Raw genomic sequence first — 18,870 nt, forward strand, 5'->3', positions numbered from 1 at the left:
ATTGGACATGGAGAGAGACACAATGAGAGAGGGAACACAAGCAGGGGGAGTGGGAGAGGGAGAAGCAGTCTTCCACCGAACAGGGAGCCCGGTGCAGGGCTCGACCCCAGGATCCCGGGATCATGACCTGAGCCAAAAGCAGATGCTTAACGACTAAAGCACCCAGGTGCCCCTTATTTTTTTCTTAAGGAGAGAGGGCATGTGCACACACACGGGTGGGGTAGTGTGGGTATGAGGGAAGAACAGAGGGAGAAGGAGAGAGAGAATCTTAAGTAGTCTCCGTGCCCAGGATGGAGACTTATCTAACAACATGAAGATCATGACCTGAGCCAAAATCAAGATTTAGACACTTAACCGAGACACCTTACACGCTCCTAAAAAAGGTAGTAACGTTTTATGTGCTTGCTCCTCATCCAACCAGCAATGTAGGGATCAACTCATGGCCTGGCCTCAAGCTTATCTCTCCTTCGTTTGAGAAGCTGATTCTGCTCTGAGCTTCCTTTCCTTATTCAGCAACCTTCTGCTAACACCCTCCAGGGGATCATGTGACTTTGGGTATGTACTCCAGTGAAAAGATTTATGGAAACAGGTTGCTGCCAACATCTAGAGGAACTGTGAGCTATGCTTAGAAGCAAGGACGTCCCCTGCCAGAGGTCCTGGAATAGACCTATCTATGCCCAGTGATTTTTAACATATGGGTTAGTCCCTTTCTAAAGAGGAGGCTGCAGTGGCACTGAGACCAACTACTATGAGCTGTTTGGACCTCTGTTTACTTATCTGCATAGTGGGCCATTTGAAAAACTAACTTGTTTCCCAGTGTTGAGATGAAAATGAGCTAGATGTTACATTGATGAGAAAAAGAAATATAAATTGTTTCTTAAAGGTGCAAAGATGACCAAACTCATTCATAAGTGAGAAAGATACTGATTTAAACCAGGCCATGGTACCATTTTTTTCTTATCTGGAAAACTGGCAAAAAAATAGATGGGGGCGCCTGCGTGGTTCAGTGGGTTAAGCTGCTGCCTTCGGCTCAGGTCATGATCTCAGGGTCCTGGGATCGAGCCCCGCATCGGGCTCTCTGCTCAGCGGGGAGCCTGCTTCCCTTCCTCTCTCTCTCTGCCTGCCTCTCTGCCTACTTGTGATCTCTGTCTGTCAAATAAATAAATAAAATCTTTTAAAAAAAGCTTTAAAAAAATAGATGATACACTTGATTAGGAAGACAGAAAATATGAACTCTCACTGAAGGTGGAAGTGCAAAGTGACACAAGCCCTATGGGGGGGCAATCTGACAGCATCTATGAAAATTATAAATGCCTATGCATTATGAGCCAGGAATTACACTTCTGGGAATTTCCCTATAGATTTACATGTAAAATGACCTGCATGAGATTATTCATTGCAGCATTGTTGTAATAGCAAGAGACCGAAAACTTTGAAATTAGAGGACTGCTCAAATAAATTATGGTATATATTCATATAATAGAGTATCTTGTAACTGTAAAAAGGAATGAGGAAGCAAACTTTTGTTGATCAAAAAGATCTCCAAAATATGCTGTGAAGGAAAAAGAGAAGCAGGGTTCAGAGGAATGTGTATAATATTAAAAAGGGAAGGGATAAAAATATATGTTTATATTTAGTAGTATATACAGAAAGAAATACTGGAAGCTATTCAATAAACTAATGGCAGTAATCAACTTTTTGTGAATGGGGATTGGATGGGGCTATGGGAGATTGAGAAGATTGAGAGAAAGGATAGTAAGTTTTTTACTAAACATGTGCATATGTGTTTCTATTTTAAAAAGTTTGAACCATGTGACTCTATTAACTAGTCAAGAATTAAATTAAGAAGTAAGAAGAATAAATGAAACAAGATGGGATTGGGAGGGAGACAAACCATAAATGACTCTTAATCTCACAAAACAAACTGGGGGTTGCTGGGGGGAGGTGGGATTGGGAGAGGGGGAGCGGGCTATGGACATTGGGGAGGGGAGGCAAACCATAAGAGACTATGGACTCTGAAAAACAACCTGAGGGTTTTGAAGGGTCAGGGGTGGGAGGTTGGGGGAACAGGTGGTGGGTGATGGGGAGGGCACGTTTTGCATGGAGCACTGGGTGTTGTGCAAAAAGAATGAATACTGTTACGCTGAAAAAATTAATAAAAAGGGGAAAAAAAAAGAAGTAGGAAGAATAATTATGTTAATGTGTTAATGTTATCTATAAATTAAATAGCCATGAAGTTGTAGCTGAAATCATTTGTAGATCCATTTGGCAGCTTGGAGCATGGGCTGCCTTCTGTAGTGTATTTCTGCAACAGAATGTAGCTGTGTGCCATAGCTGGTTGCCCTCCAGATTTATTCACTAACCTACAGCAAACATCTTAACTTCTCTGGGTGTTCATTTCTACATATGTATAATAGCATCATGTTGCGATGATTAATAAAATAATCCAGGATGGGGGTGGAAAACTGAGATAAAAAGAAAATTCTGTAATTAAGACAACTTAAACTTCAGTGTCAAACCTAACTTGGTCACAGATGGGAAGACAAGAGGAAGAAGTGCTGGCAGAAAGCTATCCCTAGGAGAAGACAGGGACAGCAACATCTAGCATTTCCCTAGAGCATCTGAATTCGAGCAAGGCCAAGTTTGTCAAGGGAATCTTGTGAAGAAGGTGACAAAATTGTGTGGCATCGTGGGCTGGAATGTAGCAATGTTAGGCAGATTCATAACCAGGTAAGTGTGTTCACGAAGTTGCTTTTGAATAGGCTGATGTTAATTGTAGGGGGGTGTCCTCTACTGTTTCATAATTTTAATCAACAATTCAAATGAAAACATAGACGACTTCTCAACTCTGAAGTACTCAAAGCTGGAGGGAGAGTTATTGGATGACAGAAAAAGGACTGAATGGGGTGCCTGGGTGGCTCAGTCATTAAGTATCTGCCTTCAGCCCAGGTCATGATCCCAGGGTCCTCAGATTGAGCCCCACATCAGGCTCTCTGTTTGGCGGGAAGCCTCCTTCTCCCTCCCCAATCCCTCTGCTTCTGTTCGCTCTCTTGCTGTGACTCTCTCTGTCAAATAAATAAATAAATAAAATAATAAATAAAACAAAAATAAATAAATAAATAAAAATTACATTAAAAATTAAAAATAATAAAAAATAAAAATACATAGCCATCCAAGCCTCCCTCAGAAAAAAATTGAAAAATCCAGAATACACCTGCTGTCTCTACACCTTAAAGAACTGGAGAATCAACAACAAATCAAACCAACTCCACATGCAAGAAGGGAAATAATCAAGATTAGAGCAAAGATCAATGAGGTAGAAACCAGAGATACAGTAGAATCTATCAATGAAACTAGAAGCTGGTTTTTTGAAAGAATCAATAAGATCGATAAACCATTGGCCACGCTAATCCAAAAGAAAAGAGAGAAAGCCCAAATTAATAAAATTATGAATGAAAAGGGAGAGATCACAACTAACACCAAGGAAATAGAAATAATCATCAGAAATTATCACCAACAGTTATATGCCAATAAGCTAAGCAACCTAGATGAAATGGATGCATTCCTGGAAAACTTCAAACTCCCAAAATTGAACCAGGAAGAAATTGACAACATGAATAGACCAATATCTAGTAATGAGATTGAAGCAGTGATCAAAAATCTCCCAAAAAACAAGAGCCCAGGACCTGACGGATTCCCTGGGGAATTCTACCAAACTTTCAAAGAAGAAATAACACCAATTCTCCTGAAGCTGTTTCAAAAAATTGAGGCAGAAGGAAAACTTCCAGACTCTTTTTATGAAGCCAGCATTACCCTGATCCCCAAACCAGGCAAAGACCCTACCAAAAAGGAGAATTTCAGACCAATATCCCTGATGAATATGGATGCTAAGATTCTCAACAAGATCCTAGCAAAGAGGATCCAACAGTACATTAAAAAGATTATCCAGTATGACCAGGTGGGATTTATCCCTGGGTTGCAAGGGTGGTTCAACATTATCAAATCAATCAATGTGATAGAACAAATCAATAAGAGAAGAGAGAAGAACGACATGGTCCTCTCAATTGATGCAGAAAAAGCATTTGACAAAATCCAGCATCCATTCTTGATAAAAATGCTTCAAAGTATAGGGATAGAAGGAACATTCCTCAACTTCATAAAATCTATCTATGAAAGACCCACAGCAAATATCATCCTCAATGGGAAAAAGCTTGCAGCCTTCCCGTTGAGATCAGGAACACGACAAGGATGCCCACTCTCACCACTCTTGTTCAACATAGTTTTAGAAGTCCTAGCAACAGCAATCAGACAACAAAAAGAAATAAAAGGTATCTAAATTGGCAATGAAGAAGTCAAACTCTCTCTCTTCGCAGATGACATGATTCTTTATATGGAAAACCCCAAAGACTCCACCCCCAAACTACTAGAACTCATACAGCAATTCAGTAACGTGGCAGGATACAAAGTCAATGTACAGAAATCAGTGGCTTTCTTATACACTAGCAATGAAAATAGAGAAAGGGAAATTAGAGAATCGATTCCATTTACTATAGCACCAAGAACCATAAGATACCTGGGCATAAACCTAACCAAAGAGGTAAAGGATCTGTACTCAAGGAACTACAGAACACTCATGAAAGAAACTGAAGAAGACACAAAATGATGGAAGTCCATTCCATGCTCTTGGATCGGAAGAATAAACATTGTTAAAATGTCTATACTGCCTAGAGCAATCTATACTTTTAATGCCATTCTGATCAAAATTCCACCGGTATTTTTCAAAGAGCTGGAGCAAATAATCCTAAAATTTGTATGGAATCAGAAAAGACCCCGAATTGCTAAGGAAGTGTTGAAAAACAAAACAAAACTGGTGACATCACGTTACCTGATTTCAAGCTTTACTACAAAGCTGTGATCACCAAGACAGCGTGGTACTGGCATAAAAACAGACACATAGACCAGTGGAACAGAGTAGAGAGCTCAGATATGGACCCTCAACTCTATGGTCAAATAATCTTCGACAAAACAGGAAAAAATATACAGTGGAAAAAAGACAGTCTCTTCAATAAATGGTGCTGGGAAAACTGGACAGCTATATGTAGAAGAATGAAACTCGACCATTCTCTTACACCGTACACAAAGATAAACTCGAAATGGATAAAAGACCTCAACGTGAGACAGGAATCTATCAGAATCCTAGAGGAGAACATAGGCAGTAACCTCTTAGATATCAGCCACAGCAACTTCTTTCAAGATATGTCTCCAAAGGCAAAGGAAACAAAAGTGAAAATGAACTTTTAGGACTTCCTCAAGATCAAAAGCTTCTACACAGCAAAGGAAACAGTCAACAAAACAAAGAGGCAACCCAAGGAATGGGAGAAGATATTTGCAAATGACAGTACAGACAAAAGTTTGATATCCAGGAATTATAAAGAACTCCTCAAACTCAACACACACAAAACAGATAATCATATCAAAAAATGGGCAGAAGATATGAACAGACACTTCTCCAATGAAGACATACAAATGGCTATCAGACACATGAAAAAATGCTCATCATCACTAGCCATCAGGGAGATTCAAATTAAAACCACATTGAGATATGACCTTACACCATTTAGAATGGCCAAAATTAGCAAGACAGGAAACAATATGTGTTGGAGAGGATGTGGAGAAAGGGGAACCCTCTTACACTGTTGGTGGGAATGCAAGTTGGTGCAGCCACTCTGGAGAACAGTGTGGAGATTCCTCAAGAAATTAAAAATAGAGCTACTGTATGACTCTGCAATTGCACTGCTGGGTATTTACCCCAAAGATACAGATGTAGTGAAAAGAAGAGCCATCTGTACCCCAATGTTTATAGCAACAATGGCCATGGTCACCAAACTGTGGAAAGAACCAAGATGCCCTTCAACAGACGAATGGAAAAGGAAGATGTGGTCCATATACATGATGGAGTATTATGCCTCCATCAGAAAGGATGAATACCCAACTTTTGTAGCAACATGGATGGGACTGGAAGAGATTATGCTGAGTGAAATAAGTCAAGCAGAGAGAGTCAAGTATCATATGGTTTCACTTATTTGTGGAGCATAACAAATAATATGGAGGACATGGGGAGATGGAGAGGAGAAAGGAGTTGTGGGAAATTGGAAGGGGAGATGAACCATGAGAGATTATGGACTCTGAAAAACAACCTGAGGGTTTTGAAGGAGCGAGGGATGAGAGGTTGGGGAACCAGGTGGTGGGTAATAGGGAGGGCACGTATTGCATGGAGCACTGGGTGTGGTGCAAAAACAATGAATACTGTTACGCTGAAAAAATAAATAAAATGGAAAAAAAATAGAATAAGATTGAAAAATAACCTCAAAGGGCTGATAGGTCAAAGTCAACAAGAAGAAAATGGGATAAATGTGAAGACAGGATTTTTAGGCCCAAGGACATAAATCATACTGAGTAGGACAACACGATCTTGGTTTGGAGCATCAAATGTGAAAAGGGCTTAGAGGATTTAAGTTGACTTTAAGCTCCAGATGGCTCAACAGCCTGAAAGAGCTTTTCAAGAAAACTCTCATGTTTCTTTGAGCTGCATTAATACAAACACAGTGCTGCAAAACAGGGGGTCTATAATCTCTCTCAAATTTTTCAGTTCATACCACAGAAGGATGTTAAATTAGCATAAGGATGGCTTACCAATCTTCTTCCTGTATTTTAAAACCATCTTTAACAAATGTTAGTTCATCTAACCCTCATAATGCACCTGAGTACAACTGCTATTGAAAGAAAGTCTCTCACGAGTGAGATTCAATTGGATCAAGAATGTAGATGACTCAAAGGAAAGGCTCGAAACTAACTCATAGGGCATTAGATGAGATACTACACAAAAAGAATGGCTTAGCTCAGGTACTTCTAGGCAATATTATGTCATTGGTGGAAAACAAAAGAAAGTAGCAATGCCGTTAGTTGATGATATAATAAGAATAAGAAGTGATGCATGGAGCACTGGGTGTAATACACAATGAATCATGGAATACTACATCAAAAACTAATGATGTACTGTATGGTGACTAACATAACATAAAAAATAAACTTAGAAATAAAGAAAAGAAAAAATTCTTGTTAAAAAACAAAACAACAACAACAACAAAAACAAACAAACAAAAAGAATAAGAAGAAGTATAGGATAAAAAAAAACCCAACTTCCATAAGGACAAGAAGAAGCACAAAGCCTGTTGGGCTAATTATAAAGAAGAGTTTGCAGCACCTTATACCTATTTGGGGTGATTGGTGGGATGCTGAGGTAGGCCTCCTTCATTTTGCTTAGACATCTTCCCTAGGTTCCCCATTGGTGTGAGCAAAGTCTCAGATTCAGGACTAGATTGACTTTCATGGCAGCTTGAATTTGCTTGGGTGACTAATTTGCTACTTTTTCTCTTCTATCAATCCCACTTCCCCCCAGTCTCTTCCTTTTTCTACCCAGCCAAACATCTCTTATTTACCAAGTCTTCCACCTCAACACCTCTCTAGTTACCTGTCTGGTAGATGACTTATGTGGATAAATATTTGAGTAGATCTGAGAATAATATATGCATGCACCTCTGAGTGAAGTTAGCTTTGTGTCTATGCATATCATTATGGGAACATATGAACATGCTTGCTTGAAGAAACCCGTGTGAATGGCTCATTCCTTGTACCAATGTCTACCTGGATATATCTGTATTAGGGTTGGAAAATGAACTGGAAGAGACTAGAGTGTCTCTGAGTGCGTATATATGTATGTGCACACATGTGCACATGTGCTCTGTCTAGTTATAAAACTCCATTGTAATGGCTACGGAATCCTTACCCCTTTCTGTTCTCTGACTGAAGAAACTACAAACTCTTTTTTCTTTTCTTTGCTGTCAGCCAATGCTGGCTCTTCCTTGATGACAAAGTGGGCAGCAAGTATCAATATGGGGAAAATTGTTAAGTCAATGAAATGCTGGTTCACTAATCACATCCAGACCAGTGGACATCCCACATGTCAGAGATGGGTAAATTAGTGTATTAGTGAAATATAAATGAAAACATTCCAGGCAGGGTTTGAACTTTAGCTCCAGTAAGTGAAATTGACCATATATAGAGTGAAGCTAACTACACAAACTGAAATTAATGGGCAGTGTATCTCTCTGCTGGCTTAGTGAAATAGTAGTGTGTCAGTTGGTAAATATATTAGGTTTCTAAATTCTTTAGTGTTCATAAAATAGGTCAGCCGTTTTTAGCTGTGATATGTGATTTTGATCTTGACAGTTCCCATTATTTAATAATGAGTAATGTGAGAAGCAAATGAATAACTCAATGGCAAAAGGAAAGTCTCTTTAAGGAAAAAGTGGGGAAGGTGAGGTATATTCAAAAAGGTATTGTTAGCAATGGCTAGAGCGAAATATCCTTGTGGGGGTCTACAGTTTTCATTAGGCTAGAAGACTAGTGATTTAATTTTGTTGTCCTTTGGGGCTATCTTTCTTGATATTCAAACCCTTTACATATTATCACTTATCCTCCCAATACACAGTTATCATTCCCACTTAGATGTGGAAAGTGAAGCTCAGAGAATGTGTGACTTACTCAAGGTCACCTAGCTAGTAAGTGACTAAAACTCATGGTTGTCTGGCCTTTGTTTTTTTCCTTTACACCATGTTGTTTCTAAGTCTCATCATTATTTAATAATAAAGACAAGCAAACTGGATGAAACATCCCTCTGCTTTGCCCCTGTTTTATCTGTTCTAACATCTCTAGACCTTCTGAAAGAAGACTCTATAGAAAGCTTACTCTTGCTGCATTTATTTCATTTCTGCCTCCTTTCTATACAACATCTTGCAATTAGTTGACAGTCCTAATATTTTCTGATCTCCAAGGGTCTCCAAGTGTAAATCCTTTGGTGCTTACCATAATGCTACCTTAATCTATATATTGTCATACTATATCAATATCCTGGGTCAACAATAACCAAAAGCTCTGAAAATGTTCTTATCTTGGATCTCTTTGTAGCCTTTCAGCACCTTATGAATAGAATTCTCAATAAATCACTTGAGTTTAGGAATTGACAAAGCATCAACAGAGCATGTTGGGGCAATAATCATGCTAGTTTCAGATTTGGAGTCAACCTTGGTATTAGTTTCCATTCTAAAAATAATATGACCTGGGCCTTTATGTAGTTCTTCCTTGCCCACCTGGATGCAAGCAAACTTATTTTGTGGATTTTCTAGCATCTGAAAATCATGAAAAAGCTGGAATCAATTCTGATAATTCAGGAACAATTGGGACAAAGCCTACAGAGAACATGCCCACATACATATATGCCATAAACATCAACAGTCCTTATCCCAAAGGTCTAAAAAGAAACATGAGCTGTCTCTACATATATACACATTCCTACTTCCCCATTTACTGGTTGAAAATAATAATTTAATTAAAATTAATTTAAAAATTTCCCCAGTCTTATCACCTTTCCTCCCTCCCCAGTGAAATACATTCTGAGGTTAAAATTTGGGTACTCACCATCTCCTTTAGGGTCGCTGAGGGCAGTGGGAGGAATGACTGATGTTCGATGACTTCCAAACCAGCATTCCTTGGAAAACCGTCCCCGGCAGTCATCATGCACCTGAAACGACAAAAGAAGAACAGAGAAAAAAAGGGAGGGGAGAGAAAATGGTACAATTGATTAGTCTTGAGTTCCAGTTCCAAGATTTGGGTCCCCAGTATTAAAATCTCCCTTTCTGAGATTTGGTGCCATACACATTCCCCTGTCTCAAACTAGACACACCTTCCCAACTTCAGCATGCACTATCCTGAAGGGGGGCTTTGAACTCTGTTCCTTTCAAAGGTAGCTTTCAAAGGCATTAAGAAGACGTTAACCATAGGGCACAATCTTAGTGGCCTACAGAATGGGGAACTTACTTGCATTTTAAGAGTACTAATCCTGTTAATATGCTATTACGCTTCAATCCTTACAACAACTCTGTATGGTAGGGAACACATTATTAGGTTCATTTTAGAAACGAGGATACGAAAGGTTGGAGAGGTGAAGAATCTTGCTCAAGGTCAAACAGCTGGGAAGTGGCAGAACTGAGATTCTGCTGCCTTTCCCACAAGTGGTTATATTTCCCAAATTTCGATATTTTTAGGTACCTTTCCTAGACAATTTTACAGTTCGTAGAGGACATGAACCTGGCTTGATTACACAAAAGCAATTAAAAGAGAGCCAGAGAACAACCAGAGTCGCCTCTCTCTCTCTCTCTTTTTTTTTAAAACTGAGACATAATTGACATATAACATTTTATCAGTTCCAGGTGTACAACATAATGATTTGATATTTGTATATATTACAAAATGATCACCACAGTAAATATAGTTAATATCTGTCACCATACATAATTACAGTTTTTTCTTGTGATGGGAAATTTTAAGGTCTATACTCTTAGCAACTTAGAAAGAGGCAAAACAGCATTATTAACTATAGTCACTATGCTGTTCATGATATCCTGATGACTTATTTATTTTATAACTGGAATTTTGTATCTTTTGACCACCTTCACCTATTTTGCCCATTTCCCCTCTCCCCATATGCATGAGCTCATTTTTTTAAAAATTTCATATATATGTGAGATCATATAGTATTTCTCATTCTCTGTCTGACTCATTTTATGTAGCATAATGCCCTAAGGTCCATCCATGTTATTGCAAATGGCAAGATTTCCTTCATTTTTAGGGCTGAATAATATTCCATTGCACATACATCTACCACATTTTCTTCATTCATACAGCACTTATGTTGTGTCCATATCTTGACACTTAATGTTGTTTTCATATCTTGACTATTGTAAATGGTGTCGCAGGGAACATGAGGGTGCCTATATGATTTTGAACTCGTGTTTTCATTTTTTTCACATAAATACACAGAAGTTGAATTGCTAGGTCAAATAGTAGTTCTATTTTTAATTTTTAATTTTAACCCATCCTCCATCCACCTCCTTCCATCAACCCTCAGTTTGTCCTCTAACTTTAAGAGACTCTTAGAGTTTGCCTCCTTCTCTTGTTTCTTTTTCCTTCCCACATGTTCATCTGCATTGTTTCCTAAATTCCACATATGAGCAAAATCACATAGTATTTGTCTTTCTCTGACTGACTTATTTCGCTTAGCACAGCACAGTATAGATCCATCTACATCATGGCAAATGGCAAGATTTCATTCTTTTTGATGGCTGAGTAACAGTCCGTTGAATAGATATAATACTTTTTCTTTATCCATACATCAGTCAGTGGACACTCGGGCTCTTTCTATAGTTTGGCCTTTGTTGACAATGCCGCTATAAACATGGGGGTGCATGTACCCCTTCAAATCTGTACTTTTGTATCTTTTGGGTAAATACCTAATAGTGCAATTGCTGGGTTATAGTGTAGTTCTATTTTTAACTTTTTGAGGAACCTCCATACTGTTTTCCAGAGTGGTTGCCTCAGTTTGCATTCCCACCAACAGGGCAAAAGGGCTCCCCTTTCTTGGACTCCTCACAAACACCTGTTGTTTCTCATGTTGTTAATTTTAGCCATTCTGATGTGTGAGGTCATCGTGGTATGGATTTGTATTTCCATGATGATTAGTGATATTAAGCATCTCTTCGCATGTCTGTTAGCCATCTACATGTCTTCTTTGGAAAAATGTCTGTTCATGTCTTCCGCCCATTTCTTAACAGGATTATTTGTTTTCTGGGGGTTGAGTTTAATACATTATTTATACATTTTTGATACTATGCCATTTGCGAATATCTTCTCCCATTCTGTAGGCTGCCTTTTAGTTATGTTGATTGTTTTCTTCACTGTGCAGAAGCTTTTTATCTTGATGAAGTCCTAATAGTTCATTTTTGCTTTTGTTTCCCATGCCTCCAGCAATATGTCTAGCAAGATGTTGCTATGGCCAATGTCAAAGAGGTTGCTGCCTCTGTTTTCCTCTAGGATTTTGATAGTTTCCTATCTCACTTTTAGGTCTTTCATCCATTTTGATTTTATTTTTGTGTATGGTGTAAGTGATCCAGTTTCATTCTTTTGCATGTTGCTGTCCAGTTTTCCCAACACTATTTATTGAAGAGACTGTCTGCTTTCCATTGGATATTCCTTCCTGACTTGTCAAAGGTTAGTTGATCATATAGTTGTGGGTTCATTTCTGAGTACTATATTCTGTTCTCTTGATCCATGTGTCTGTTTTTGGGCCAGTACCATACTGTCTTCATGACTATAACTTTGTAATATAGCTTGAAGTTCAGAATCATGATGCCTCCAGATTTGTGTTTCTTTTTCAAGACTGCTTTGGCTCTTTGGGGTCTTTTGTGGTTCTGTACAAATTTTAGGATTTGTTCTAGCTCTGTGAAAAATGCTATTTGATAGGGATTGCATTAAATGTGTAGATTGCTTTCAGTAGTATGGACATTTGAACCATTTTTGTTCTTCTAATTCATGAGCATGAAATTTTTTTTCCATTTCTTTTTGTCCTCTTCAATTACTTCCATAAGTGTTCTATAGTTTTCAGAGTACAGATCTTTACCTCTTTAATTAGGTTTATTCCTAGGTATCTTATTGTTTTTGGTGCAATTATAAATGGGATCAAATCCTTGGTTTCTTTTTCTGCTACTTCATTATTGGTGTATGGATATGCAACAGATTTCTGTACATTGACTTTATTTCTTGCAACTTTGCTGAATTCATGTGTTAGTTCTAGTAAATTTTTGGTGAATTTGTCCAGGTTTTCTATATAGAGTAGGATGTCTACAAATAGTGAAAGTTTGACTTCTTCCCTGCTGATTCAGATGCCTTTTATTTCTTTTTGTTGTCTGATCACTGAGGGTAAGACTTCCAGTACAATGTTGAATAGTAATAGTGAGAGTGAACATCCTTGTCCTGTTCCAGCTGTAGAGGAAAAGCTTTCAGTTTTTCACCCTTGAGGATGATATTCACTGTAGGTGTTTCCTATAAGGCACTTAAGATGTTAAAATATGTTCCATCTATCCCTCCTTTACTGAGGGCTTTTATCAAGAATGGATGCTGTGTTTTGTCAAATACTTTTCTGCATCTATTAAGAGGATCATCTGATTCTTATCCTTTCTTTTATTAATGTGGTGCATCAACATTGATTGACTTTCAGATGTTAAAACACCCCTGCAGCCCAGGAATAAATATCTCCTGATTGTGGTGAATAATTCTTTTAATGTACATTTAGATTCAATTTACCAGTATCTTATTGAGAATTTTTGCATCCATGTTCATCAGGGATATTGACCTGTAGTTCTCTTTCTCAGTGAGGTGTTTGGTTTTGGAATCAAAGTAATGTTGGCCCTGTGGAATGAGTTTGGAAGTTTCCCTTCCTTTTGCAATTTTTGGAACAGTTGAGAAGACTAGGTATACGCTCTTTTTCAAATGTCTGGTAGAATTCTCCTGGGAAGCCATCTGGCCCTGGACATTTGTTTGTTTGGAGATTTTTGATTCCTGATTCCATTTCTTTGGTGGTTGTGGATCTACTCAAATTTTCTATTTCATCCTGTTTCAGTTTTGGTAGTTTGTATGTTTGTAGGAATTCCTCCATTCCTTCCAGATTGCTCGGTTTGTGGGCACATATTTTTTCATAATATTCTTTTATGATTGATTGGATTTCTGTGGTGTTGGTTTTGATCTCTCCTCTTTCATTCATGATTTTATTTATCTGTGTCCTTTCTCTTTGGGATAAGTCTGGCTGGGGGCTTATCAATTTTATTAATTCTTTCACAGAACTAGCTCTTAGTTTCACTGATTTGTTTAATTTTTTTTCCCTATGTTGTTTATTTCTGCTTTAATTTTAATTATTTCCCTTCTTCTGCTGGCTTTAGGCTTTATTTGCTGTTCTCTTTCTACTTTCTTTAGGTGTGAAGTTAGGTTGTGTTTTTGAGACTTTTCTTGCTTCTTGAGGTAGGCCTATATTGCAATATACTTCCCTCTTAGGATTGCCTTTGCTGCATCCCAAAGGTTTTGGACTGATATGTTTTCATTTTTATTTGCTTCTGTGTGTTTTTTTTCCCCAATTTCTTCTTTAATTTGCTGGTTAACCCATTCATTCTTTAGTAAGATATTCTTTAATCTCCATGTATTTTTGGTCTTTCCAAATTTTTTTCTTGTGGTTGACTTCAAGTTTCAAAACATTGTGGTCAGAAAATATGCATTGTATGATCTCCATTTTTTCCTTGTTGAAGACTGATTTGTGACCCAGTCAGTATGTGATCTATTGTGGAGAATGTTCCACGTGCACTCAAAAAGAATGTGTATTCTGCTGCTTTAGCATGAAATGTTCTGAATATACCTGTTAAATTCATTTGGTCCAGTGTGTCATTCAAAGCCATTGTTTCCTTATTGATTTTCTGTTTAGATGATCTGTCTATTGCTATAAGCGGGGTATTAATGTCCCCTACTGTTATTGTATTATTATTCATGAGTTTCTTTATGTTCATTATTAATTGATTTATATATTTGGGTGCTCCCAAGTTGGGGACATAGATTCTTAGAATTGTTAGACCTTCTTAATGAATAGGTCCCTTGATTAGGATATAATGCTCTTCTTTATCTCTTGTTACAGTTTGGTTTAAAATCTCATTTTTCTGATATAAGTATGGCTACTTTGGCTTTCTTTTGGATATCCATTATGATAATAGATGGTTCTCCAACTCTTCACTTTCAATCTGTAGGTGTCTTGGTCTAAAATGAGTCTCTTGTAGATGGCATATGGATGGGTCTTGCTTTTTTATCCATTCTGATACCTTACATCTTGATTGGAACATCTAGTCCATTTACATTGAGTGTGATTATTGATAGATATGGATTTAGAGCCATTGTGTTACCTCTAAATTTGGTGTTTCTGGTGATGTTTTCTGTCCCTTCTAGACTTTGTTGCTTTTGTCTTCCCCCCCTACTCAAAGAGTCCCCCTTTACTATCTCTTCCAGGGCTGGTTTAGTGGTCACAAACTCCTTTTTGTTTATTTGTTTGTTTGTTTGGGAAACTCTTTCCCTCTCCCTCAATTATGAATGACAGCCTTGCTAGATAAAGTATTCTGACTGCATGTTTTTCTCATTCAGCATGTAGAATATATCCTACCACTGTCTTCTGACCTGCCATGTTTTTGTGGACAGACCTGCTATGACCTGATCTGTATTACCTTGTATGTTAAGGACTTTTTTTTCCCCTTGGTGCTTTCAGGATTCTTTCCTTGTCTGTGTATTTTGTGAATTTTACTATGATATGTCTTGTTGATGGCCAGGTTTTGTTGTATTTAATGGGAATTCTCTGTGCTTCTTGGATTGAAATGTCTATTTCCTATCCAAGATTAAGGAAGTTTTCAGCTATAATTTGCTCAAATAAACGTTCTGCTCTATTTTCTTTTTCTTCTTTCTGGACTTCTATGACATGAACATTATTACATTTTAAGGAGAAACTGAGTTCCCTAAGTCTACATTTGTGATTCGTTATTTTCTATAATTTTATCTTCTATATCACTGATTTGTTCCTCTGCTTCATCCATCCTCATTGTCATTGTATCCAGTCAGTTTTGCATCTTAGTTATAGCATTATTTATTTTGGCCTGACTAGTTTTTAATACTTTTATCTCTGCAGTAAGGGATACTCTAGTTTCTTCCAGACTTTTCTCAAGCCCAACTGGTATTCTTATGATTATTTTTGTAAATCCTAGTTCAGATATCTTAGTTGTATCAGTATTGATTAAATCCCTGGCTGTGACTTCTTCCTATTCTTTCTTTTGGGATGAGTTTCTCTATCTTGTCATTTTGTCCAGGTCACTGTTTTTTATTAGGAAAGCATGTTATATTCCTGCTCCTGAGAGTAATGGTTATATTAAGAAGAGGTTCAAGAAAAAAACAAAAACAAAAACAAAAGGAAGCTAAAGCCTAGGTGTGCTTTGGTCTGCTTGTTAAAAGAAGCTATATCCAAAAAATAAAAAATAATAAAAAAAGGAAGCTATATCCTATTTCCCCTAGAGCTGAAACTGTGCAGCATTCTATGACCAGTAGACTTGGTGCATGGAGGAGTTTGTGCTGGTCTTCTGAGGGTGGGGCCCACTGCAGCTGATTCTCAGGCAGACTTGCCCTAGCAGAGATGCACTTGCAGGGTGCAGGGGAGGCAGAGCTTATTGAAAGTGATTCCAGCCTCCATGAGTTGGTGCTGTTTTGCTCACTGAGGGTGGTTAGTGCTAATGGGCAGGAGAGAAAGCAGCCTTCCCCTGCCGTCTCCTAACTGGAATGGGGAGTTCGCACCCACCACTCTTCAGGAAGCCCTCACAGAAGAGCAAAAAATTACCCCTGTTCTTCTCCCTCTTCTGCCAGATCCCTGCCTTCACCCTATCTTTGCTTAGGCTGTCTGCCTGCCAGGTGTTTGTGTGGCAAACACACTCCTGTGTTTGATCCTCTAGGGGAAGGTTCTTACTGTGCTATGGCCTGTGCCATTTTGTCTAGGAAGTTAATTGTGAAACTGCACAGTGGTTTGGAGTTTATGGGAAAGCACGGCCAAAACCAAGCACAAGTATTGCTGTCCTCAGCTGGTGTCTCTGTTCCTATGCTAGTGAATGGGGCAGCTCAAATGGTGCCCACTGGATCTTTTATCCCTGGAGAGGCCATGCCACCTCTCCTAAATGCACTCCAAGCAGGGGAACTGTTTGTCCCTAGGTGACCCAGGGGATCCTCAGACCACACTGCCAGCTCCTTGATCCCTGCCCCACTGGAGTACCACCAAGCCCACCAGACATGACACTGGTGATTGTGTGGACTCTGAAGCTTTAGAGCTTTGTCACTTAAAAAAAACAAGATAGGATTGGGAGGGAGACAAACCATAAATGACTCTTAATCTCACAAAACAAACTGGGGGTTGCTGGGGGGAGGTGGGGTTGGGAGAGGGGGAGGGGGTTATGGACATTGGGGAGGGTATGTGCTATGGTGAGTGCTGTGAAGTGTGTAAACCTGGCGATTCACAGACCTGTACCCCTGGCGATAAAAATACATTATATGTTTATAAAAAAAAAATTGGAAGGGGAGGCGAACCATAAGAGACTATGGACTCTGAAAAACAACCTGAGGGTTTTGAAGGGTCAGGGGTGGGAGGTTGGGGGAACAGGTGGTAGGTAATAGGGAGGGCACGTATTGCATGGAGCACTGGGTGTTGTGCAAAAACAATGAATACTGTTATGCTTAAAAAATAAATACATTAAAAAAATAAAAAATTAAAAAAAAAAACTTGTGGTGTTCAGCCCCTCTTCTTTTCTTAGTCAATGATTTTGAGGAAGAGTTTTTCTTGTGCAACCCCTTGCACACACTTTCACGTTTTCTGTCTCTCTTTCTCTCTTGCTCCTCTCTCTGTGATCAGAGCTCCCTCCCCTATACAGCACCCACAGTTCCTTTCTCCCCCAAATCAACTCTCCACAGCTTCTATCTTTGATGATGAGGTCATTTTGCTACCTCTACTTGCACAGTTTAGCTCTCTCAGTCCTCAGATTGATTTCTTGGTTGTTCAAAATGATTTGATATTTATCTAGCTGTGTTTGAGGGACAAGGCAAGCTTAGGGTACCCCTACTCCTCTGTCATCATAACTCCTCCTCTACAGAAAGTTTTTTAGTAATTTCACTTATCTTTTCCATTGTTGTCTTTACTTTTGATGTTAAATCCAAAGAAACCATGGCATGTCTGATATCAAGGAACTCACCACTTATGTTTTCTTTTAGGAGTTTTATGGTTTTAGGTCTTACATTCAAGACTTGAATTCATTGAGCTATTATTTGTGAGTGGTATGAGATAGTGATCTTGTTTCATTCTTTTTTCATGTGACTGTCTACTTTTTCTCGCACCATTTATTGAAAAGACTCCTTTCTTCATTGTATATTCTTGGCTCCTTTGCCAATCAGTTGACCAGATATGTGTGGGTTTATCTCTGTGCTCTCTCTTTTGTTCCATTGATCTATGTGCCTGTAGTTATGCTAATACCATACTATTTTTATTACTATGACTTTATAATATAGTTTTAAATCATGGAGTATGATGTCTCCTACTTTGTTCTTCTTTCTCAGGATTGTGTTTGTTATTTGGGGTCTACTGTGGTTCCATACAAATTTTGGGATTGTTCTATTTCTGTGAAAAATCCCATTGGAATTTTTAAAACAGATTTTATGTATGTATGTATGTATATGTGCATGCATATATGTATGTATATATTTAGAGCACGTGAGCATGCTTGTGTATGAGTTTGGTGGAGGAGCAGAGGGAGAGGGAGAGAAAGAAAATTCCAAGCATACACCACACTGAGCGCAGAGCCTGATACGGAGCTCAATCTCATGACTCTGAGATTTTGACCTGAGCTGAAATCAAGAGTCAGATGCTTAACAGACTGATCCACCCTGGCAATCCCCATTGGAATTTTGATAGGGACTGCTTTGAATCTGTCCTTTCATTGGGCAGTATAGACATTTTAACAATATTAATTCTTCCAATCCATGAGCACAAAATATTTTTCCATTTATTTTTGCCTTACTCAATTTCTTTCATCAATATCTTGTAGTTTTCAGAGTACAGTTCTTTCATTTCCTTGGTTAAACTTATTCCTAGGTATTTTATTCTTTTTGATGTAATTATCAATGAGATTATTTTCTTAATTTCTTTCTGATAGTTAATTAGTATATAAAAATGCAACAGATTTTTGTATGTTAATTTTGAATCTTGCAGTTTTGCTGAATTTATTAATTCTAACAGATTTTTGTAAACTCTTTAGGGTTTTCTATACATAATATGTCATCTGCAAATAATGACAGCTTTACTTCTTTTAT

At 38.2% G+C, this 18,870-nt stretch overlaps 1 protein-coding gene across 1 annotated transcript in view; it reads right to left on the reverse strand.

The window, feature by feature from the left end:
• DGKK (diacylglycerol kinase kappa) overlaps nt 1–18,870 on the reverse strand; it is a 167,153-nt gene that overhangs the window by 45,718 nt on the left and 102,565 nt on the right. Inside the window, exon 8 of the mRNA XM_045994759.1 lies at nt 9,538–9,640. Within this exon, the coding sequence (XP_045850715.1) occupies nt 9,538–9,640 (103 nt within the window). The remainder of the gene's footprint in view (nt 1–9,537; nt 9,641–18,870) is intronic.

This window comes from Meles meles, chromosome X, assembly GCF_922984935.1.
Source record: "Meles meles chromosome X, mMelMel3.1 paternal haplotype, whole genome shotgun sequence".
Taxonomy (NCBI): domain Eukaryota; kingdom Metazoa; phylum Chordata; class Mammalia; order Carnivora; family Mustelidae; genus Meles; species Meles meles.